This window comes from Aspergillus vadensis (genome assembly GCF_003184925.1).
Source record: "Aspergillus vadensis CBS 113365 unplaced genomic scaffold BO88scaffold_27, whole genome shotgun sequence".
In the NCBI taxonomy this organism is placed as follows: Eukaryota; Fungi; Ascomycota; class Eurotiomycetes; order Eurotiales; family Aspergillaceae; genus Aspergillus; species Aspergillus vadensis.
In genome coordinates this window covers 293,818-317,091 of record NW_020292065.1, presented here as the reverse complement: position 1 = coordinate 317,091, position 23,274 = coordinate 293,818, and the positions used below count along the sequence as shown (strand labels likewise).

The 23,274-nt window shown below is 50.5% G+C and overlaps 7 protein-coding genes across 7 annotated transcripts; 4 read left to right on the top strand and 3 right to left on the bottom strand.

Moving 5' to 3' along the window:
• Nucleotides 1-916: 916 nt before the first annotated feature.
• On the top strand, nt 917-2,638 carry BO88DRAFT_396189 (sugar porter family MFS transporter; the record flags this gene model as incomplete). The annotated part of the gene is made up of 4 exons (XM_025705228.1): nt 917-995; nt 1,043-1,764; nt 1,849-2,181; nt 2,237-2,638. The coding sequence occupies 4 exons, from the start codon at nt 917-919 to the stop codon at nt 2,507-2,509; spliced, it is 1,407 nt and encodes a 468-aa protein (XP_025558837.1). The 3' UTR covers nt 2,510-2,638.
• A 1,024-nt stretch (nt 2,639-3,662) lies between these two features.
• Nucleotides 3,663-4,785, bottom strand: BO88DRAFT_491025 (actin-related protein 2/3 complex subunit 3; the record flags this gene model as incomplete). The annotated part of the gene is made up of 6 exons (XM_025712824.1): nt 3,663-3,857; nt 3,910-3,988; nt 4,061-4,173; nt 4,267-4,541; nt 4,667-4,712; nt 4,780-4,785. 6 exons carry the CDS (start codon nt 4,783-4,785, stop codon nt 3,810-3,812), a joined length of 567 nt encoding a protein of 188 aa, XP_025558836.1. The 3' UTR covers nt 3,663-3,809.
• Nucleotides 4,786-4,977: 192 nt separating this feature from the next.
• On the top strand, nt 4,978-6,539 carry BO88DRAFT_446592 (replication factor C subunit 3). Its single transcript, XM_025710303.1, has 3 exons — nt 4,978-5,224; nt 5,279-5,366; nt 5,435-6,539. Exons 1-3 carry the CDS (start codon nt 5,088-5,090, stop codon nt 6,401-6,403), a joined length of 1,194 nt encoding a protein of 397 aa, XP_025558835.1. The 5' UTR covers nt 4,978-5,087; the 3' UTR covers nt 6,404-6,539.
• On the bottom strand, nt 6,480-8,553 carry trm6 (tRNA 1-methyladenosine methyltransferase subunit GCD10). Its single transcript, XM_025705227.1, has 2 exons — nt 8,317-8,553; nt 6,480-8,259 (listed from the first exon to the last, which is right to left on the bottom strand). Exons 1-2 carry the CDS (start codon nt 8,400-8,402, stop codon nt 6,603-6,605), a joined length of 1,743 nt encoding a protein of 580 aa, XP_025558834.1. The 5' UTR covers nt 8,403-8,553; the 3' UTR covers nt 6,480-6,602.
• A 293-nt stretch (nt 8,554-8,846) lies between these two features.
• BO88DRAFT_396178 (uncharacterized protein) lies at nt 8,847-12,320 on the top strand. Its single transcript, XM_025705226.1, has 3 exons — nt 8,847-9,935; nt 9,988-10,886; nt 10,937-12,320. The coding sequence occupies exons 1-3, from the start codon at nt 9,293-9,295 to the stop codon at nt 12,074-12,076; spliced, it is 2,682 nt and encodes an 893-aa protein (XP_025558833.1). The 5' UTR covers nt 8,847-9,292; the 3' UTR covers nt 12,077-12,320.
• A 1,044-nt stretch (nt 12,321-13,364) lies between these two features.
• On the bottom strand, nt 13,365-16,316 carry BO88DRAFT_407996 (putative DUF221 domain protein). The gene is made up of 6 exons (XM_025707590.1): nt 16,234-16,316; nt 15,943-16,175; nt 15,593-15,885; nt 14,611-15,534; nt 14,163-14,561; nt 13,365-14,110 (listed from the first exon to the last, which is right to left on the bottom strand). The coding sequence occupies exons 1-6, from the start codon at nt 16,279-16,281 to the stop codon at nt 13,395-13,397; spliced, it is 2,613 nt and encodes an 870-aa protein (XP_025558832.1). The 5' UTR covers nt 16,282-16,316; the 3' UTR covers nt 13,365-13,394.
• A 4,952-nt stretch (nt 16,317-21,268) lies between these two features.
• On the top strand, nt 21,269-22,447 carry BO88DRAFT_446588 (uncharacterized protein; the record flags this gene model as incomplete). The annotated part of the gene is made up of 2 exons (XM_025710302.1): nt 21,269-21,899; nt 21,960-22,447. 2 exons carry the CDS (start codon nt 21,269-21,271, stop codon nt 22,403-22,405), a joined length of 1,077 nt encoding a protein of 358 aa, XP_025558831.1. The 3' UTR covers nt 22,406-22,447.
• Between the last annotated feature and the right edge of the window lie 827 nt (nt 22,448-23,274).

The following is a 23,274-nucleotide window of genomic DNA, read 5'->3' as shown; positions in this document are numbered from 1 at the left end:
TTGAGCGTGCGGATGACCTATAAAAGTGTTTCCCTTTTAGGGCGCTTTATTGCGACAATGCAACATTGCATATTAGGCTTGCGCACCCTGGTCGCCGCTAGCTACATTGTTGACTACCCGGTGCGCCAATGTCGTCCTCGCGTTCCTACATGAGGCGGCGATCCCGATGCAATTAGTTGATAATCCCCTGCGTTTGGTGCTCTTTACTGACCGAAGATGAGTAAGACCTGCTATTGAAGGTATAGTTCTAGTCCGACAGATGCGTGTAACCAGAACGGGCACGCAACTTCCTGGATTACGAGGCTCGCGGGTTGCACACACTTATTCCGCGTGTGACAATTGCATTTAAAATCTCATGGGTGCGAGGAGACTGGCCCTGAAGACTCGCAAGACCGGCGCGGTGCCCAGCGATAGGTGTGACTGTGTACAGGGTTGGCCCATATGGCGAGCAGTGATCGGCATAAGCGCTAGAGGCAGCATGCGAGTGAATGTAACCTCAACTTAGATTCAATTCGAGTCATTCCTAGGGATGATTGGTGGCTGGGCTGCACTACCTCCCCGCCTTTGGTGTCTCGGGCTGAAGCTGCAATCTAAATCCAACGGTGATCCCACCTCGCTGAGGCACTGATCTGACCGCTCTGGGTCGATCATGCTGCGCACAACATGCATATATTGCTGCACTATCCTATCAGAGTCAATCTCAAGTACAGGGGTATTAGTCCAGACCGCAAATGACTGTCCTTGCAACTCCGACGCCGGCGACCATGCTGTTGTCTGAGAACAACTTAGGCGATGCTACCTCAGAGAGGGGTTGAATGAAGCCCATGCAAAAAGGAGGTCGCTTCAAATCGTCTTCTTCCTCAATCAAAACATCTATTTCCGTCTCGCTCATTGTCAACTGCACCAGTCTCATCCGATGGTTTCGCCCAAGGGGAAGGTTTTCCTCATTGCTGGCCATGTCGCCCTGGCCGGGCTCTTGTATGGCCTGGACACAGGTCTGTTCACTTCCCTCACCCAATGGCCCCGAAACTCACACTTCCAGGTTCTATTGGTCCAATCACGCAAATGCCCCAATTCGAATCCTCTATTGGCCGATTATCGTCTACTCAGCAGGGTGTCTACGTCGCTTGTATCCTCCTTTCGTCATCCGCATCCTCTCTGGCGAGCGGCCATGTCTCGGACCGCATCTCGAGAAAGTACGGAATTCTCATCGGCAGCCTGCTCTCACTGGCAGGGACCATAATATCCGCCTGCTCGCCTAATTTCGCTAGCCTGATCGTCGCCCGGCTGATTACCGGGGTCGGCATGGGCCAAGCCATTTCTGTCACCACTGTGTACCTGGTGGAGATAGCCCCTGCAGATGTGCGGGGCGTGGTGGCTTGCTCACTTCAGCTTTACGTGGTTTTTGGCATTATGGCGGGGTACTTTATCACCTATGGGACACAGTATCTCAATGGCAGCATGTCATGGAGGGTACCATTTATCATCCAGGCCATCATGGCCGCTGTGCTGTCGGCCGTGATGCTTATGCTGCCATTCTCACCTCGATGGCTGGTGCAGGTCGGCCGCAACGAAGATGCACGCCGGGTTTTGCGTAAACTGCGCCCTGAATCTACGGTAGACGAGGAGCTACGGGAGATTCAGGACAGTCTGCAGTCTGACCAGCGGCGACCGACCGCTAGTATGGCGGAGATCTTTGGTCGGAAGTACATTAGTCGTACATCGCTTGGTGTGTTTCTGATGACTTTTCAGCAATTGACAGGGGTGAGTTCAACTTCGTCCCACTTCCCTCCCAATGCGCTTATGGTTCTCGACCGGGCCTCTAGACACTGGACTAACCGACTACAGATCGACGTTGTCCTATACTATGCACCTATCCTTTTTCAACAAGCGGGTTTCACTTCTACCAAAGCCTCCTTCCTGTCATCCGGCATCATCGGTATTGTGATGCTGGTCTTCACTATCCCCGCTCAGATCTGGGTAGACCGATGGGGGCGCCGCAAGCCGTTGATCACTGGGGGATCAGCAATGTCCATCTGTTTTATCATCATTGGAGCACTGTACGCCCGTTACGGTCACACAACCCACGATGCTGTCACCCTCGAGTCTCACTCTGCTCAGTGGGCCGTGGTGGTGCTGATATTTATCTTTGTGGCAAACTTTTCCTGGTCGTGGGCTGTGGTGAGTACTTTTCTTCGAGTTGCACAGACTGATTTGCTGATGTGGTTCTCTTTAGGTCGGCAAGATCTACGCCTCAGAGATCATTCCTACTCGGCTCCGGGCAAAGGTATGTGCGGTAGAGCTACTTGCTAACTGGATCGTGAACTTTATCGTCACCCTTACTGCCCCGTTGTTCCTGCATCGGTCTCCGTCAGGACCATACTTCTTGTATGGGTTCTCGACGCTCGTGGCGGTGGCGGTGTGTGTGCTGATGCCGGAGACGAAGGGGAAGAGTTTGGAGAGTATTGAGGAGTTGTTTGAGAAGGGTGATGATAGTGAAGCTGCATAGGCCAGTATTCTGCCTTAGACGCCTACATTCGTGACGGATGCATATCTTATTGCAGCTACTCATTGTAAAGACATGATTACTAGCGCTGCGACTTTATGGGATGTTAAATCTTGTCAAAAATTAATCTGTCATATTCACGGGGCTAATTGGGGCTTACAGTGGGTGAATTATTGAAATAGGCTACCTCATTTGCGTAATGATAGAAATTAAGATACATGACTATGTAGTTGTCAGCCAAGGAGGTGCCTCCCCGTTCCAGACCTATTGACATTTACTACTATCAGACTCAGAGCCTCAAAACTCAACCAGAAACTTACCTCGCACACAATGATCATTAACCGATATATCCATCCTTATCATCATCTGGACATCCATCCTCCGCATGACACAACAATACTATGGTAAGCAAATGTCCATCGGACAAAGATATAACTTACCCTAATTCCCACCTAGAACTATCTAACATATACAAAAGACCCTCTGCCACCCTTCTACCACGACTTATTCTATTACTATTTGTCTGATATATGCGTTTGTAAAAAGCCTGGATAGCGGCTGTAATGCTTGATGAGGTTGACATCGAAGCGAAGAATCCGGAGGATCTGAGCATCCCGTCATCTATCTGATTGGACAATGCAGTGTTCAATGAATAGGACCCGTGCTGAGACCCTTGTCGGCTCAGAATTAGGCTGCGAGGTATGGAGTTATAGTATGTCCATGCGAACTGCAAAGCAGAGCGGTGCGAGAGTATAGTAGAAATTGAGGATCATATTTGGGTTTGGGGTGGGGATGGGGAGGGCGGGTGTGGTAGTTGTTCGTTAATGGCTTGTTTGTTGTATGGAGGTTAGGGGGGTTAAGTAGGGGTGTTGTTGGTGTTTTGGGGGGGCAAATGGTGTGGTTGTCTAGCGATGGGGCTTGGGTAAGAGAGATATTGTTCGACTGGAGCCGGAATACGGAAGCCAGTTGTAGGATATTTGGCTCTGGTCGAATAGGACCCCAAATATCATGATCATATCTCAACTGGCTCTGGTCGAATGGGGGCCCCGTGGCTCCCTTGCCCGCAGTGGGACTCTACATCTGCTTCTTTCAAGCAGTCATACTGATGAACAAGTGCAGCCGACGTCAGGAATGACACCAACCAAGCAGCGAGAGTCGGATCAAAACGCTTCAGATTCAAATATACACAGAGTAAAAATGACTAGACATGGACAACAGCTAACAGTCCAGTTTAGAGTTTGTTCATACGCTGAGTTTGGCAGCAAAAACAAAAGCACATCCATCTATCTATCAGTCATTCGCCTTAGAAGCTCTTTCCCATGAACTTTCTCTTGGCGAAGCTCAACCACCACTATTCTTTATTAGCCTGGACCTCTCCATGATTACAGGGTACGGATTCATACCTTGGAAGGCCCAACACCACCGGGGTATAACCGCGCATGCAACCGCATCGCAATCTCCTGCCTAACTTGCGAGAGGTACCTATTGCGATTCAATCAGCACCGTCCAATACACCGGCTCCTATCAAAATGGGCTGCCTAATATTTAACATACTGTCTCAATGTCTCCGCATCCTGGCGATCGCGGGGCGCCTCAAACGCCTGGTTCAGAGGGAAGGACACGTCACCGGGAATAGCGAAGTGGTCGAGCGCAACGTTGATCAACGCCTACAACAATACCCATTAGCACATCACATCACATCATTTATCACCACCACCAATCCCCAACAACCCAGCACAACAGCGGCAAGCAAAACATACCTTCTCAGCCTCGCGCATCACCATACCGGGCTTAACCTTTCCCAAGCATTCACTGATGAACAAGGTACCGTAGATGAGCATGCGATCGGCGGGCCCATTGATCTCGAAGTTACGGAACAGGACATTTGCGCGGAACAGGGAGAGGATCTCGTCGACGCAGTCGTAGGATTCGCTGTCGGCGGGCACATCGGTGGTGTCGGCGGTGGGCGGGAGCGGGGGGAGGGTGTATGCGGGGCCGCGGGTGCGAGTGCGGAGGGGGAGGATGGGGAAGTTTCCTATCAATGGGTGATTAGTTGGGTTGATGAGAGAGTGGTGGACTGGAGTGGATGGTGTAGGTAGCTATCGCTGTACGGGGGGGTAGCTAGGTGGGTGTATGGCGGGGAGGTGAGTGCGGCCGTACCTATTACGGGGACATCCCGGTCCTCAAGGAAGATGGAGTGGTATGCCTGGTATGGGATTAGTCAATTTGTCTGGGGGTATATCTCGGAATAGGTGGAGGAAAAGGAATAGTACCGGCATTGTGAGCTGCAGGGAAATATAATGGGTGGTGGTGGTCCTTAGAGCCGGTCTAAGGAGGGAAATAGGTAGATACAATAGGGAGAGGGACGGAGGTGCATGTCATCACCCGTGCCAGTCCAGGAGCTGCCGCTGTCCTCGTCCTGGGCGGGGAGATTTTCCGGCCCGAGCCTCTTTACGCGCTACGCGTCTCTCGTGATTTCCAGATAGCTACAATTTCACCAGACTCCCCTATCATTTGCAGTAATTTGAGCTGTGCATTATTATTCAGGGACTGAGTGTATCGCTGCCCTGAAATACACACCATGTCCGACTACGAAGATTCAATGGACGTGGACGTCCCATCCAAGAACACTATCCAATTCAGCTCCGACAACACAAATGGCAAGGCAAAGCGAGTAGCAGCTGATTTGCCCGTTGAAGCTCAAGATAACCTCCCCTGGTATATTCCCTCTCTTTATATAGGCAGTCCGACATTCTCTGACAGAAGATATAGGGTAGAGAAATACCGTCCCAACACCCTAGAAGATGTATCCGGCCACCAAGATATTCTCGCAACAATCAACAAATTCGTCGAAGCAAACGTACACCTCTCCCCAATTCAATCCCTCAATGGTATCCCTAAACCTCACAAGTCTAACACTTTGTCCAGCGCCTCCCCCACCTCCTCCTCTACGGCCCCCCCGGAACCGGCAAAACATCCACCATCCTAGCCCTCGCGCGCCGAATCTACGGCGCAAAGAACATGCGCCAAATGGTCCTGGAACTAAACGCCAGTGACGACCGCGGCATCGACGTCGTCCGCGAACAAATCAAGACCTTCGCCAGCACAAAACAGATCTTCTCCATGGCACCTTCATCCTCCACCTCCACCTCCAGCTCCTCCAATCTCGCCTCCTACAAACTCATCATCCTCGACGAAGCCGACGCCATGACGGCCACCGCGCAAATGGCCCTCCGTCGCATCATGGAAAAATACACCGCCAACACGCGCTTCTGCATTATCGCCAACTACACACACAAGCTCTCCCCGGCACTCTTGTCCCGATGTACGCGGTTCCGCTTCAGTCCGTTGAAAGAGGCGGATATCCGTGTATTAGTGGACCTTGTGATTGAGAAGGAAGAGGTGAATATTCAGCCGGAGGCGGTGGACAGTCTTGTTCGTCTGAGTAAGGGTGATATGCGACGGGCGTTGAATGTCCTGCAGGCTTGTTTTGCCAGTAGTATACCGTTGCCGATGAAGAATGCGCCCAAGGATCAGGGTCAGGATCGGCCCGAGGCTGAGGTCATTACGAATGAGACGATTTATGATTGTATTGCGGCGCCTCATCCGTCGGATATTGAGGAGATTATGACGACGTTGTTGGCTACGAGTGATGTTACCTCCTGTTTGAGTACCATTAATACCCTCAAGGCCAATAAGGGCTTGGCGTTGGCGGATATTCTCGCGGCGCTGGGCGATCAGTTGCAGAGGTTGGAAGTGCCCGCGCAGACGAGGGTTACGTGGTTGGAAGGGTTGGCGGAGATTGAGTGGCGGTTGGCTGGGGGTGGGTCGGAGACAATGCAGACTGGTGGGTTGGTGGGTGTGGTGAGGAATGGGTGTGAGTTGATGGGGAAATAGATGTCTACGAAAGAAGCTTATAATGTCATGATAAGGTTAATTAGTATACCAGACAGACAGTCACTTGAAGCTGTCGGATGGATGTCTTCCTCTCTCATCACTTCTGGATTCATTATCTCATGTTGTAATGTGCACATGGTATACTTTTAAAGCCAATTCTCGGCTATGTTACAGGTAGGGTAATTGAATCTAGGGTAGGTCACGATGTCATCTCCACATCCCCGCTGCCCGTCTGCGTCTCAGTCGGTGTCTCCGTCTCCTTGGTCACCTTCCTCCTCTTCCGGCCTGAATTTCCGGCCGCCTCGATGATCTGCTGCGTCGGGATGACCCGAATGCCGTGGAAGATGTACCCTTCTGCACCACCACGTCCCGACATCAATGGATGTGTCCGTCCAGGCAGGACCTGCCACACGCGTACTCGGGAGGTTTGCAGCGTCGGTGCAAGCAGCATGGTAGGGTCGACTGTGAATTCCTCCTCCAGCGCGGGGTGCATCTTGCCAGACTCATCCTGGCCGTCGACCTGTTGCTGTTCTTGTAGCTCACGCTTCCGGGCGATGTAGGCGTTCTTCCGGGCTGTCGAGTACAAGTCCATTACCTCTGTCAACGGTTCGACTGTAGGCGAGTAGATGGTAATGGGTGCTGACCCTCCCACCAACGGGACAGTGTATTTCAGGATGCTTGTCGGGCTCATGAGGGAAGCGATGATGAGGCCGTCAAAGCCACCGGCCCGGGCTTCGTCGACTACCCTGCGAACACGCATCCACCGCCCGCGCTTGCGGTGATAGGCGCTACGCTTGCTGGCCTTGTATGTGGCAAGCTCCTCTTCGGGTACTACCGACGGTTCCTCGGAGTAGATGTTATCCGCGTTGGGGTCGAGCAGCTGCATGAAGGAGACGGTCTTGAGGTTTGTGTAGAGAGGATGTGTGTCGCTCGGGCTGTCTTGTTCGTAGCCGAAGTATTTCAGAAGACTTAGGTTGGGCTGTTTGTTGGCGTGGAGAAGGGTGATGGTATTTCCCGAAGCGGACATTTGTGGTCGACGGGGCGGGCGATGTGTGGTGGTCGTCGTGGACTGCTCCTCTCCCTCTTGGGCTTTTTCTTCGCCGTCTTGGGGTTTCTCTGCCTCATCAGCTTCCGCTGCGGCAGGGCGCTCGATGGCGTCCTGTTGTTCCTGGTCGTTCTCGCCATCATGGGGGTACAGGATTCCCATTCTTTCCGCCAAAGCTGCGACGACCAAACCGCCCGTATCATCGACAACCAGATAGCGACCATTCGGTTTCGAGGTGAGAGTCTCGTCAAAAGAGGTGCTACCACCGTGATGCACATTTCCCCAACACCCAATGAGGCCGATCAGCTCGTCGCGCAGTTCCATAGTCCGGGCTGCATCCTTGTCCTCGAGCATGTAGTTCGTCAGGAGACTGACATCCAGAGGAATCACCGTGAACCGCTTCATGTACTTCTTTTCCTTGCGCAGCTTATACTTGGCCAGTGAGAATGCCGTCTTCTGATCCAAGGCCTGATGCGATTCAAGCAGCTTCGCGATGATTTCCCTGCCCGCACCGGTGCTTTCCTTCTTCAGCGCCAGAATCTCCTCTAGTGTTAACTTTTGCGTTGACCGGTCGTCAATGGTTTCGCGGTTCGACCGCACCGGCGTGCCATCTTCATTGACCTCTACATCATCGCCATCGCCTTCGCCCTCAGTAATGAGGGATTCCGCGTGAAGCTCTGCCGCCGATACAATGCGAAGATAGGTACTGTCAGCTTGTCCGGGGGTCTCGTGGATCTCGAAGGTCAGGTAGAAGGGACGGCCTATGATTTGGTTGGCGGGAAAAGCACCGTATTTTCCTAGAGAGATTTGCCTGTCCCATGTGGTTAGCACCGTGCAATTTTTAGGGGCTGACAAGGTGTGCGCATACGTATTAGGAACGACCTTCTGGATCCTCGTCGCCTCGGAGGGGAGCTTGAAGGCGATAAATTGGTTTGGTCGCACGTAGGAATGCATGATGCCGGGGGTGCTTCGGGTGATATGTTATGGAATAAGGATCAGCGCATTCTATGCAAAGAAGAAGAGGTCAATTCAAGCGACCTGAGCCAATAACCCCACCAAAGTCGCAGCTTCTGGTTCCAATTGAATTCCGTTACTTTTTTCTGCGATAGCGCACGGACCCTCCACCACTGCGATAATGCACGGCTTATGTAATGGGTATAGCAGCGGATCATCATTCCTCCTCAGTTCCGTGGTTATACGTCATTTTGAAGTGGCGGTGCACAATACGCGGAGAGTGTGGCGGTGCCAGCGGGGCGTAACCATACAATACAGTAGTGGCAGGCAGCCACATTGCGAATCCCCGCACCAAATAGCGGTAACAGCGGTAACGGGAGAACAGGCAGGGGTCCACCGCCAATCCCGAGCATCGATCGCATCCATCCATTCATTCCATCAGGGAATCCGGGTGCCTGTGACCCTCGACGGTCATTCCCGCCATTGTTGTTGACTTCGCGTGCCTTTCCTCCCTCAATTTTCACTTTTCATCTTCGTCTTGTTGCCTAGGATCGTCCATTCATCCCCCCTGCAAAAGGCATGGCTGTGGCTGCTGCTTTGCTTCTCGCGTATACTGGCTAATCTTGATCTCCTCGTCTTTTCCGGAGCCACTGCCTGGTTACGTATACATCCCCGAGAGCTCCCAACCACGTCTGCGGCACTCTGGCGCCCATTCGTGCGTCAGACTGTCAAACTAGGCAATCTCACCTGTCATCAGAGGAAGCCTGTCGATCTAATTCTTCTGACTGGCTCCTTGACCGCACTTTATTGGCCCCCAAGCTTGTCCAACCCTCTTGTGATTCCCCCGTGAGCTCGGTAACCCCGGGCCTCGTACACTAAGAGTTCGCCTCATGGTCTTGCGAAAACGAGCTCCGCCACGCCTCAACAGCCTTCCTCAAGGGAATGACCGTACGGGGTCCCGTTTCACCAACTCCAAACTCTCCCCGACTTCCAAGTCTCTCTCATCCTCGTCGCCAAAACGCCTGACACGCCCGCGACGGGCCCAAAGCTCTCCCCAACCTCACCGGGTTGTTTCTCAGGAATCGGTTTTTTCTCCCGACCTCAATACCTCGCCAGCTTTTGACCTCATGCCGTTGGAACAGGCGCAGAGGTCGCCAATCCGGAATTCGGCCGGGGACGGGTCGAATCCGTGGGCGGACGAGCTCACTGCGCGGTTCGGCTTGGATCACCAGGGTTCGGTTGGATCTCCTCAACAAATATCTAGTAGTCCCTCGCAAGGTATGGGGATTGTGAACGGAAACGCATCAGACCAAGTTCCGTCTACCTCTTTTCCTGGTGCTCAAGAGAGAGGCGCTGCGGAATGGAGATCTGACAGGGAGTACACGGGTCAAACACCCGTGCAGCTGCAGTCGAACAACCCTTTCCTGAAACCGAAGTCGCCTGAACCAAATCCATGGCAAGATCGCAATTCTCACACCTCATATGGAGAGTCGTCCCTGTCTCAGGACGGGGCCAGTGGACATCTCGGACAAGGTAAGCACTGTCCAACCATTGTGAATTTAGCAGCTTAGACTGACCCACTTAGATGAGGGATACATCCCGATGACAGCGCGCTTATCGCTCTTTGATCAGCCCGAGGACGAGACTCCCTGGGTTGGCGAACACTCCCCTGCGATGCAACCCCCCGCATCTTCGCAACCGTACGAATACTACGACCAGACTCAATTATATACTGGCCAAGAAACTGGCATAATATATGGAGCATCGAATGTGCCGGCTGCGCCTTATGCAAGTCAACAAACGTATCTTCAGCCAACCTCACAGCTACATGACGAGGGCAGGGAATCCCCGGCGAGGAGTATGAGTACTCCGGCGACTATATCCAGCAATACCACCGGGTCGTCTCACGTCTTGATTGAGCTGGATGAAGCCCCTATTCCACCACCCAAAACAGATACTCCATCTGAAGCGCCCCAAAGCTACAACCTCAATTCGCCAGACGGCCCACGGGAAGAGACCTTGCGACAGAACCCTAGTGTCGCTCCACCATTGCCCGATCGCTCGAAAGGCCCCGGTGCCGTCTATACTCATTCAGCATTCAGTGGACCAATGTCGGAAGCCGAAGCCAAGCGACAGCAAGAACAGCGGTCAGAGACCTATTCGATCAGACACGTAAATTGGGCTGATACTACCGGCAAATTACGCGAATCGCCTATCCTGGTACAGAATAAGAATGGACCGTGTCCTCTTCTGGCACTGGTCAATGCTCTTGTGCTACGTTCTACAATCCACGACTCGCAACCGCCGATTGTGAGAGCTTTGCAGACTCGGGAACAAATCTCACTAGGGCTGTTGATCGAGGCACTCTTTGATGAATTAACAACACGGCTGGGGCCCGATGACGAGTTTCCGGATATTGAAGCTCTTAGTCGGTTTTTGACTATGCTGCACACCGGCATGAACGTCAATCCCCGACTCACTTTGGTTAGTATTTCGTACACTTTTTACTGGAATGCAGCAGCTAATAAGGATAGGAATCTAATGATACGCTGGGTACTTTCCTTGAGACCGAAGATATCCGTCTCTATGGAACATTTGGAGTCCCCTTGGTTCATGGTTGGGTTGCAGCTCCGTCTACAGAAGCAGATGCAGCATTGGCCCGCGTGGGTCAGTATCACGAAGATATTCAGTTGCTTCCTTTCCGAAAGCAAGATTTGGAAGACCGCGTTATGCGAGGCAACGCATTGACGCCGGAGGAAGAACTCGCCATGAGTGATATACAGACCATCCAAAAGTTCACGGAGTTCGAGAACGCGACTCAACTGAGCACTTTTGGCTTGAAGCATTTAGCGACGACGTTGCAGCCTGGGTCATTCTCGATCCTATTTCGCAACGACCATTTCTCGACGTTATACAAACATCCCCAACTCGATCAGCTCTTTACCTTGGTCACCGATGCTGGTTATTCCAGTCACGCTGAGGTCGTATGGGAGAGTCTGGTCGATGTCAATGGTTCAGAAGCTGGTTTCTTCTCCGGAGACTTTCGCCCTGTTAGCCATGACGCTCCTCCGCCTTCCGACCCATCGGGCACAAGAACATCTAGCAATACCGGCCTGGCTCCCGAGCCACAGGAACAGCGTAACAACGCCATGACTCCCCAGGAACAGGCTGATGCAGACTACGCCTACGCGCTCGCTCTTCAGTACCAGGAGGAGGAGCAGCGAGCCAATGCCACTCCCAACAGGGATTCAAACAACAGAAACCCTTCCCAGCGAGCTTCGGTCTCTCACCCACCATCAGCCGGACTAGCACCCGGGGCAGCATACACTCGCAACCGTTCATCAAGCGCTGTAAACCCGAGCAGTGCTTCTTACGCCACAGTTGCATCTGGAAACCGCTCGTCAAGGCAGAGTCAACGTCCTGCCAGGTACTCTCAGTCCAATATACCAACCATCCGACCGACGGATGACGACGATGTTCCCCCGCCTTCATATGAGCAGGCAGCGAGGAGCCCCGTATACCCGTCACCCCAGCGAAGCCCCAACTTTACGGACTCTCCTAATGCGTCTTCGTACCAAAGAAACCAACAGGGGAGACGACCTCCAGGTGTGCCTCTCACCACCGGACCCTCGGACCGCACGAGGGACCGGCCCAAAGACTGCATCGTGATGTAAGCTTGCATTGCGAGTTTAGACAGTCTGCCCGTATTTTCGGGTCCCAAACGATGTACATGACTTTATGTATTTTATGTAACCGCCTAACAGCCAGGCGGGGTTTAATGTCTTATCATGCCTTACTACGACGACGATCATCAACGAGCGCGACATGAGGCCACTATGGCCAGCGGGATTTATCTGGTATTGGTTGTCTTTCTATTCCGGTAGATATATATCTGAGCAAATGGTACTTATAATTATGGATAATACATTAGTTCGATACGTAACATCTTCCTATCATTCCCAGATCATGTGTAGTATATTCAGTATTAAGTAACTAGTAGTAGTAGCTTTCATGTCAAATCCCAGGTAAACCCTCTCGTATTCTCGAGTCATGTTCCTCTGCCATTGCATACTGACGGTATCTACTTAACATCACCGTGCACTGAACGACATGATCATTTGAGTGAACTCAGTCGCAGCCAGTCATTCGTTCAGCCCAAGCCACCACTTCAACGTACTACTACTACTACTACTACTATTACTACTACTACTACTACTACTACTACTACTACTACTACTACTACTACTACTACTACTACTACTACTACTAGAACTGACAATCCCACATCGCTCATGGCGTTTAACTCAATAACTACTAACTAGTAGACATCCAAACATCACTTCGAAGAAAATCACAAAGATACTCCAAACTACTAGTAGTATGTATAAATCAACGCCTCATCAACAAACTCTCCACTAGCATCAACCAAGCGATCAGTATTGCTACTTTTTCGATCTAGTAGTAAGTAAGTCGAATTTCTGACTAGATACAAAGTGAACACAACACTGGAAGACTGAATAGTACTTATGCAATTTACTATATATAGAATACTTACTGAATCTCCGCTTAGCAACGGCAGTGGAACACTAAATATTGATCATAGTACTTCTGTTTTCGGTCTGTTCTACTCTGTAAGCAGGAAGGCAATCGATCGTGTCTCAGCGGAAGATTGAAGGATCGAAGATCCTGCAAGGGATGGGGGCCATATTATAAGCTTTGGGAGAAGGTGGAGCATGGTTTAAGTTTGGGGGCTGGGGAGATGGGTAAGATGAGTGAGGTGAGTTTCGGTGCGCGATACCCGAAAGTATATGATAGCGGGCAGCTTGAGATTTGGGTCATTCTAGATTATAGAAGTAGAATACATAGTGAATAGTTGGAGGGGGTTATTTATTCATTAATATTATTCGGTTTTATAGATAGATAGGTAGGTACATGTCACAAGCTTGTGGCTAAGTCAATTCAGCACTAAATCGTTAATCGTAAAGGCGCAGGCTAATAAAGAATCTTCAGTTCCCACAGCGGCAGCTTGGGGTCGTATTTATCCCAGACAATCCTGTTTTTCTCGTTCAAATGAGCCCCCTCGTCTGTGATAGGGATGCACGGATCCGTATCTAGCACTTCCTGTTGGCTGAATCCCCATTTGTCTCGCGGGATCCATAACGTCGGGGTACGTGCGGTAATGCACGGCTCGTAGTAGGCTTTGTTCCTTTCTTCCTCTGTGTATCGGATTTCCACGTGGTCGCGGGGAACTTTTCCACGCAGTGCGGCGTAGTCGCGATAGAGATTCGGGTGGAACCATTTCCAGGCCGCTTCCCATTTCCCTACTTTGCGGGGGTTCAGGGCATCTTCTTCCGCTTTTGACAGCTGTGATTCTTCTTCGACGTCGAGATTGGCTGGGAGGAAAGAGTATAACGGTTCCAGCGCATCGTTGAGGGATATATGGGCTAGGATGGTGAGGATGAGAAACAGAGCCATGATCACGAGTGGTCCGATAGCGCCTTTGATGGCAAAGAGTCCAATTAAGCAGATGTCTGCGAGGTAGATGCCAGTCAAGAGGTGCTGCAGTGCGCGCGGGTAAACGAGGCCTCTGGTGTCGATGCGGAGATCGTAAACGAATAAGAAGTTGTACCGATATGCTTGGTATACAAGGTAAAGTCCGACAAAGGCGAATCCCAAAATCAAAGGAGCGATGCACGAGTAGGTGATTGCTTTGAAGACCGTGTTAGACCCAGAAAACCCTAGAAAGACATTTAAACGTACCAATCACACCCATGTTGGTGAAAACAGGAAACACATTGCCCCACCCTACACCACTCAGGGCAGCCCATCGTTGGTATAGTCGTCGAGGGGTACGGTCGAAGAAGGTCGTAATGAATTTGAAGATGACAGCCCCTGCAACCTGTACGACCGCCATGGAGCTCATGGTCAGGCCCTGCAAAAGGAAGTAGGAGATATAGAAATTGGTCGCTTTTGGTAGATTCTCTGCCAGAAGGTCCTTGGCCGATAGAGGGTCCTTGATGATCTGAGCAGTCGCAGCCGATGCCGCCGAAGTCAACGTAGTGACAAGGAAGACTTGCACAACCTGAAAACAGAAGTGTGCACTCTGAGTAAAAAGTTCCACACGCGACGTAGAAGGTACACCGGAGACTCTGGCGCAGGCTGTGTAACGATTAGAAGCTGCGGGTCTTAAACTAGTGGGGAATCTTACCTCGACAAATGATCGGAACCAGAGACATCAACATAGCGAGCGCAGCGGAAGGAAGTAGACCAGAGATGAGACCTAGGATAACCGAGGGGAGCTTGTTGATGAAACCTAGGAACGGAATCATGCTAGTGAGATAAGTGATGTTCGAGATCGTTCCGACCATGGCGGATGGGATAGACCAGAAAATAACGAGGGCAGCAAGGCCACCCTGAACCAAGAACCGACGTGCGATCCGCTGCCACCAGCTCAGGTTCAAAGCTGACCAGACAATCTCGTTGGGCGAGATACCAATAAAACGAGGCGTCATGTGAAGTGGCTGATGATGAGATACGGTCTGTAGAGCAACTTGCGCGTCCTTTTGAGTGGTGAATTCGATGAAGACGGCAGAAAGATTCTTCATTTCGCCATTCCGGTGTTTTTTCTGAAGAATAGAAATCTCCTCGATGACCTTCGCCAGCTCAGCGCGTAACCAACGGATTGTATCGACCTTTCTGCCGAGCAGTTTAACACGATGAGTCGGTCTCTTAATCCCATGGTATGTTGTGGAAGTGTTTGATTGACACTCTTCGCAGCTATCTGAATCCAGGCATGGCTTAGATAGGGCGATCCCCTTTTTGATGGCTTTCAGCCGCGCCGAATTCGCTGCTCGAATCAATTTCGTTTCAGCATGCTCCAATTTATAGGCTAGCTTTGCTCTCTCCATGACCTTCTTGTCCAGGTCCTTGCACTCGGACGTGATCCAAATCCGGTTAATATTATCTCCAAATACTTGACGCAGCGTCTTTTCGTTTTTGTACTCGTCCGGTACTGACATGAATAAGACCGTCCTTGAGGAAATACGCTCCGCGTAAGCCGGGGAGTTGAAGTATGCTTGGCGTAGGTTCGCATAAAAGATGCTCTCACGAGTTACCACGAAGAACACGAAGGCTTCATCACAAAACATTAGTTAGTGTGGCCCAACCGATGTAGTGGAGGGTTTTCTCACTGAAATAGACAATTGCTATAATTGTGTGTGCATAGTAACGCTGCGAGTTTGTCACGTTGCTAAAACTTAGGGCGTCCAGCTGGGTATTCCCTGCGCCACCAGTGGCATTGATTGGAAGCAAGATTGGCCAGGTTATAACGCAACCCGTGAAGCATGTGGCAGAAAGTACGCGTAGAAATCGGAGAAAAAGATACCCGTCCATGGAGGAATGCCGGAGGACCTGGGCATCGGAGATCTTCAGGAATTGGCCGAACCAATTGATAAACCCCGAAGGTAATCGTGGGGCTCGCTCACTATGCGCAATTTAGCAACATTTCTGGTGGAGTAGGGACGGACAATGATAAACGTACTGCTGGTGCCAACATGGCAGGTGAGTTCTCGGTGCGTACCATCGCAGCTGAGTTCGCCGGCAGATCAAGAAGAGGCCGAACCAGAACGCAGCGATTACCAACGCAGGGATCAGTGTGGTCAGGAACGCAGAAAGGGACGTCGAGTCTCCTCCAAGGCCAAGATCGGACATGGCATCGGACGTCGTCGAGGACGCATTTCCTCGTGATGAACCGACATTAGGGTCATCGGGATTCTGGACCGACCTAGGGTTAACAATTTGCACGAGATGAGGTATTCAGTCTGCTACATACGAGGAGATCCCGTGTAAACAGGACCTTGAGAGCTGCTGGGTAGGCCATGGTGGTTGTCTGTAAACTCAGACGGCCTTCGTCTGGCCACTCTTAGTGAAAAGCAGGCAAGGGCGTCCGATTAAGGGCGGCGGCATAGATAAGTAATATAGCTAGCCCTACTCCGTACAGATCCTGTTTATTCTGGGAAAAGGCCCCTGCCTCCACACAGTCGCGGATTCCATGGTGTGTAAATCACGAGCAAGAAACCTGTCGGACCTGTCACTCAAAGGTGTCAAGTGAAAACTACTACTGGTCCGGACAAGCTGAAGCATGCACTAGTGCTGTCTGACAGGGCTGTCATTGGACGACCAAGAAATCCAAATGTTTGGAATGTGCGAGTGTTTATCGTGGATTTTAATCAGCCATCACCAATCATGGTTCGCTTATGCGCCCTGCCCTCGGCGAGGACCACTGTACAGAAGTACTAAATTGCAATTCCGAGCACTTAACAATTAAGCGACTAACCGACTGTAGCTTTGATCCACTTGCCGTCGGGCACGGTGCGTGGACGGCGCTGGAACGCGGACGCAATCAATCTGGGTTATGGAGCAGTTACACACAGCATGTCGACGGGAAGCCAGGGGTCGAGAAATTTCACTTGCGAACCAGATCAAGCGTTCGGTCGGGACCCATGGAGGCATGGACAATGGACAACCCAAAAGTGCAAGTCGAGGCCAATGATAGTTTGCAAACACCCCCTATTGCGGAACGCGCATGAGATCGGCTGCAGGAAGGCTACCACAGTCGCTAATCGTCACTAGTGCCCATAGGCCTGAGGGCAGGCTACCCAATAGACGATGGGTCCCGCCGATCAGCGATATCACAGCTCCGTCTCGCCCTCAAGCCTCCGCAAGGGATGTTTAGGCTCCTTCCTTTCCAGCCAAAGGTCTCGGCCGGACAGCGGAGTGCCACGTTGAAGTTGCACTGAGACATGCAGTAGATTCCATATCAGATATCCAAACAGTAAAAGCCACTTCCATCTGGGGAAGAGAACGAACGTATCCTGTTCCTGGCGCACCATCGCATTCGGAGGAGAGCTTGTGGACAAAAAGACCGAAGAGCTCCCGGGAATCCGCCGAGCGCCCTAAAACTTGCTAACCATGGATCATCTTAGTGCCATCTGCATGACCAGATCTTCCCCTCACCCAACACCATATCAGTATGCTTCGTAGTCCCGGTGCTATTGAGGTGTTAGCCCCAGCGTATGCCAAATCATTTCCAGTCCCACTGCATGAAACCAACGTCGGTTGAGCCGTCCTGCTGTCAAATGTCAAGTTCTGCACTGACTGGCTAATGCGCAGATGCCGTGTTCAAACTCTGGTTCACCGTGCAATTAGACTGGGTACTGCCGCATGGTTGACCGACAAAGGTTATGCCTTGTAACCCCATGAAAGCATAGTCTCCCCGCAGGATTCTAGCTACTGTTTGTCTGCAGTGGCTGGCGCAGGATCTCTGCACGGAGCAGGGAGACTGGAGACCTGGAGAGCAATTTCCCAGCTGTCCATCGAAGCTGACAGCCATCTTCCAACTAATCCGTACCGTCCTTCCGATCGTCCACTGTCGATCATAGCCCTGCGGGGCAATAGATACTCAGCTCTGTGTCCCCGTTGAATAACGGAACACTTTATCAGCAATATGTTGCGGGATAATTTAGGTACACATGGTCGGGAATGAGGGGATGTAGGATGACTGGAAGGAGAGGGAAACAAGGGGACGGGAAGTTGGCCCAAACGGGCATCGGGGAGGTTCTGCCCACACACGTCGGGGATCCGGTGACTTGGCTATGTCAAACAACCACAACCACAACCCCAAAGAGTAACACTCTTTAGGACTGCAGCTCAGCAAATACGGACACTCACAATGCCTTGTTCAGCTACTTGCACCACAATGGCTTATTACTATGATTATCGATCACCCGAAGACCCTTTTCGAACAGAAACTTCTCTGTTGCACCGTTTTCCATCTATACAATATTGGACTAGAAGCAACCCAGCACAATTCTAGGTAGGTTCAATACCGTGGAAATAGCTCTGCTTGTCAGTCCTACCTACACGAATTCGTATTGTTTCTTGCTAGGCTGCGACATTTTTCCTCGACGCTAGTTGCACTGAATTCCTCCGATGACCGCGGAATGCACGTTCATTTACGGGATTTGATCGACCCATTAAGGCCATTGAACTTGCAACACGGGACGTTCCTTAGGGAGAGTAACTGGTTGGGTGATGCGCTCGGTTTCAGAAAAAAGCAATAAGAAAAATTGCATCATTACAGATGCGGCTTCTTGAGCAGCCTAAATTCGTGCATACACGAAGGTCTGGCCTCTCAGAGAACTACGTACGCGCGCTCTGCAGGTTTCCTACGCGTCGTACTTCCTCTTCGATGGTTTCACAAAATGTTCCCAACATATAGGTATTCGCTGGTGTTACAGCATGAAGTCCACACCAACCGTCTCTTTCCACGCGGTATTGGGGAGGTATCCCTTGCGTGCGCCAGCACAGATGAGTCAGGTGTGGTTGGGAGTAACTATGCTAAGCTTTTGGTGGCTTAATGGCTTGAGCTGATACCGCTGTGTAGTTAGAGACATGTTATCACAGGTTACCCTCATCGGACTGTATATGCCTACAGCCTCGCACGATGCCAGCTGAACTTTCGACAAGCTGTCATACCAGTGGTCTAGAAGGTTCATCGAGTGTGTGATAGCATATACTCCGCAACCTGAGTCTTCTCTGCAGCCCTAATGGATTTACCACCAGCTCACCAAGTACCTATTTCCCATCACTATTCAAATGTCCACCAAAGCCTACCTCGTCGGATGCTAAGGGGAAGAATACCCTCTTCGTATGTAGACGAGACGAAATGGGTAAGGAGGTTGCAATACAATCTGCAGGACAGGGCCAGTCAGCAAAGAAGCCCAAGTCACTAGGAGCATGAGCCGATTATGCCCGGTTGCATCACATTGCAGTTAACACCGATGCCACATTAACGGCTTTATTTGACATCATTGCCCCTTCGCACCCAACAGGTTCAAGCAACAAGACCGTTCCACGCCGCAGGAGGCATCTGCTAAGGCATATAGCCTGACCGCAATCGATGACTGGGCCCTTGCGGCTGTAGCCTTAATCGTCGCTGCCACGAGTAGCTATGTAATGCTTACTACTTACCACAAAAATGCAGAAGCCTAGATGATCTTACCTCTCTGTCCAAATGCCCTCCCATAGCTCAGTATTAGCATACACAAGCTACTATTCGGACTCGCCAGTTACTTAGGCAGTGGGAAGGATAATAGTAGCTTCTATTCAGTTCAATGTATTTGACTCTGTCAGTGGAGAGCTTCTAATAGAAGCCTGCAATACCTGGTCAATGGCCAAGTTCCGTCACCATCTTCACCTCGTATCTAAAACCAAGTGTCTTGGTTTTTCTAACGGCACTGCTGTGTTCTACGACTTCCCTGCATCTCTAACAGTTGCCTTCAACCCTTTCATTCAAAATTTCTTTCTCGGAGCTTGCTTCTAGGCAACCCGTCACGGTGTAGTGGGACTAGGTCAATGCATGCGGATGGCCGTGCGCAATGCTAGCAGTGCTCCAATTGTAGTATGCAGTGTTCTGCACCGAAACAGAGCCATATAACTTTTCAGGCCATTATGTGTCCCCGTCGTGAAAGCCACTGGGTACAGCACTGTTTCCAGCATTTATTTCTAGGTCCTCAAGCCACTCCATAACATTCTTGTACCACCACTAACTCCACGTGAGGCAGCATAGCTAATTCAATGATTACTATTGTACTGACGCTGCGGTGTCCAGAAACACAGTGCCAATCTAGGTGAAAAGGGGCACCATATTCTAGTATTGGTGAAACCATACTGAACACCATTATCGCCTTCCCATTGATTTACCGCGTTGTCGCTCAATACAACAATGCCAAGTCAGAGACTACGTGCGGGATTGTATCAAGCACATCGATTATACGCGCTTCATCAGGTCTAAAAGCGTGAGATAGGAGTACAGAGAGTCAACCTAAGCGATATTAGCGATACTACTATACAAATGGCTCGAACGTCCCTCTGGTTAATAATGATCAATAGAGCATGAAGTTCAGCTATAATCACAGAGCCTATCTACTGGGTTCATGAGTGTCGCAGTGGGTAATTTCAGTTTCTCGAGATCGATGCAGGATTGACATATGCCACCACCGAATAGATAACGAGAGCTGCAGTAACTGTGGTAGAAAACATGGAGGTGAAATTAGCTCAGTTGCTTCTTATCACTTCCTAGGCAATGAGAACAGATAGTTAAAGGGCAAGGACATGTAGTGCTATCATTCGACAGGATGAACTTCTGCGTCGGTAACGTCGGGGAAAACATAGAATTGAGACTGCTTAGATCTTAGCAAATGATGCTCCTGCAACTTGATTGGTTGAGTCCCAGTATTAATCTTATAAAATGCGTTTGTATCGTACACCTAGATTACTTTCCTGTTTAGCATCTTAAAAAGAGCTGAACGTCTGTCTCATCCTCTCAAAGTCAGGCTGGATGCAGATTCAGTAAGTTTCATAAAATTGCAATCATGTGAGCGTTTTCTAGTAGATATTAGCATGTTGAAGCCTCGGCTTGGGAATATTCGAAAGATGCCGATGTTGATGTTTCAACATGAGGTCGTTCATCAGACCGTTACTATATATATATCTAGAGCAGGACTAGACAAAATGAATGATGGAGACGGATTGAACAGAAGTAGTACTATACGAAATCTGAAAGAAAGCGAAGTCGACAGTCACTAGTCCAATAGATAGATAATTAAAGTGAGCTATAACTTATTAAGTGAGGCTAAATGTTTACACGATCCAAATCTAAGTTTCCATTTCACGATCTGATATGGCCATAGGCGGTGAATCACGGCAGTATAGACTCCATGGAGGCGTGCCGATAACCAATGTCGCGACTACTCCTGTTGAACTTACGCATGAGCCGTGTCTGTCGTGACTAGTCGTCCGCGAGAATGTCTCTTCTCGATAATGAAGGAGACGAGCATTCTGGATACTTGCGAAACAATTCAGAGTCCCCGTCGGTGATATCTTCGGTCGAACCCAAGCAACCGTTCCCGCCGCTCCCCGCCGATGACCTTGCGACAACCACACTAAGCTCGCAAAATGAGGACTACACCGAAGAAGATGACCATGATCCAACCTCACCCTCCCATGCCGATATCGATGCAGAAGATGATGCCGACTTTCAATCACAATATTCCTTAGAGGACCAAGCCTTTTCGGATGCCTCCACGGATTCGGAGGAGCAGTCACCAGAAGATGGTCTTTCTATGCATCACCCATTTTGCCAGTCCACCAGCTCACTTCATGGGCCAAATGCCTTTGCTCCGCCCTTCTACAATAGACCCCCTACGCCGCTTCCCCCGTCGCCATCATTGACCTCCCTTCTCCGACCGCCGTTCTCCACGACTACTTCTCGACCTACCACCCCTGACAGCTCGGATGTGGAAACACCGAATGATACGGAGGCTGCTGTTGCGAAATCCGCCCGTCGCGCAACGACTGTTCCAAGAGCCAGTCCGAAGGTGCCGACGTACGAATACTATGGATTCGTCCTATATCTTGCTTCCTCTTTAGCCTTCCGTAAGTCGGCACTCAGTGCGCCCTCTTGCTAGAAACATGCTAACACTTTCTGACACCCAGTGATCTACATCCTTTGGTCCTACCTGCCGTCCCCGTTTCTACACCAGCTTGGAATATACTATTACCCGAATCGGTGGTGGTCGTTGGCGTTTCCCTCATGGCTGGTCATGTCCATCATCTACATATACGTTGCCCTGGCATCATATAACACGGGGTATTTGACGCTACCGATGAATAGCATGGAGAATATCGTGGATGAGGTGGCCAATGTGGCCGTCATTGATGGCAAGGGCAGGCGACGACCCGGTGGAGCTGCGAAGATGAGGCCTGGCGCGACATCGTATCAAATTATGGGGCCGCAGAACCGAAAGGTGAACTGGAAGGAGATATGGAGCGAAGGGACGGATGCTGTGCTGGATGTGCCCGTAGGCGGAGTCTGCGAAGTTCTCTATGGACAGGAGCGCGATGATGATGAGTTGTTTGAAGAGACGCCTAATATTTCATAGACTATAATCTTAATTTCCAGATAGACTTTATCATGTGAATACGGACAACCACTGTATCTTGGATGATACCATGAATCGGATCCGTTATCCCCTGATCGGCATCTTATCGCCACGTGATGTACTGGGTGCAAGAGAGAGATCTTTTGTAGTAAATGAAACCAGGGGAATTGACTTCGTGACCGACAAGAAGCTTATTCCGGAATATAAGTGCCTTGGGAATGAGAGCACATCAACAAATAATTCCCGTAGACAACACAGCAGAGGCACGAAAAAAGGTTTCGGTATGTGGGCTGAACATTTGGCCATAAGGCTCATGACAAGTGCCGTGCCACCCTGGCAGCATTCCGCCCGGCAATGGCTGGTTAAAACAAAAGGAAAAAGAAAAATAGAAAACCATAAAAATAGCGACACGTTGTGCTTACATGGCCCATCTAAGAACTAGTAGTTATCTGCCAGGCTAAAATCCAATTCGAGAACGGACATTCACTCTGATTGGTGGTTTAGACGGGGTTGGGTGCCTGAGGTATTGACTTGGACGGAGTACTGTTGGATCTATCTATTATCTACTACGTATTATCTACTTAGCTGTCCAGCGCTACTTCTACTAAGTCAGTAGTAGCTGAAGTGGAGGTTGTCGTCAGGTACCTGCAACAACCGGGACCTTATTAAATTGCTTTTCCCTCTCAACCCCAAGATTGGCAATCTGTATGACACAAGGGTGAGAGAAAATCCATGCATGCCTTCATCTCTCAAATGAAATGAAGTGAATGTAAAGTATCATGCACTGACCCTGACCGCATCTTGAAAGGTGAAGAAGAGAGTAAAATTGGGGGTTGGGAAGGCCAGCCCTCTCGCCCAGCGCTAAAAGC

Coding starts and splice junctions, on each gene's coding strand:
- BO88DRAFT_446592 (XM_025710303.1), top strand. CDS start 5,088: ATGTCCGACTACGAAGATTCAATGGACGTGGACGTCCCATCCAAGAAC. Junction 5,225..5,278: donor GCTCAAGATAACCTCCCCTG/GTATATTCCCTC, acceptor CAGAAGATATAG/GGTAGAGAAATACCGTCCCA. Junction 5,367..5,434: donor ACAAATTCGTCGAAGCAAAC/GTACACCTCTCC, acceptor CACTTTGTCCAG/CGCCTCCCCCACCTCCTCCT.
- trm6 (XM_025705227.1), bottom strand. CDS start 8,402: ATGCATTCCTACGTGCGACCAAACCAATTTATCGCCTTCAAGCTCCCC. Junction 8,260..8,316: donor CAGAAGGTCGTTCCTAATAC/GTATGCGCACAC, acceptor CACATGGGACAG/GCAAATCTCTCTAGGAAAAT.
- BO88DRAFT_396178 (XM_025705226.1), top strand. CDS start 9,293: ATGGTCTTGCGAAAACGAGCTCCGCCACGCCTCAACAGCCTTCCTCAA. Junction 9,936..9,987: donor CAGTGGACATCTCGGACAAG/GTAAGCACTGTC, acceptor TGACCCACTTAG/ATGAGGGATACATCCCGATG. Junction 10,887..10,936: donor TCAATCCCCGACTCACTTTG/GTTAGTATTTCG, acceptor TAATAAGGATAG/GAATCTAATGATACGCTGGG.
- BO88DRAFT_407996 (XM_025707590.1), bottom strand. CDS start 16,281: ATGGCCTACCCAGCAGCTCTCAAGGTCCTGTTTACACGGGATCTCCTC. Junction 15,886..15,942: donor CTGCCATGTTGGCACCAGCA/GTACGTTTATCA, acceptor AATTGCGCATAG/TGAGCGAGCCCCACGATTAC. Junction 14,562..14,610: donor GGTTCCGATCATTTGTCGAG/GTAAGATTCCCC, acceptor ATCGTTACACAG/CCTGCGCCAGAGTCTCCGGT.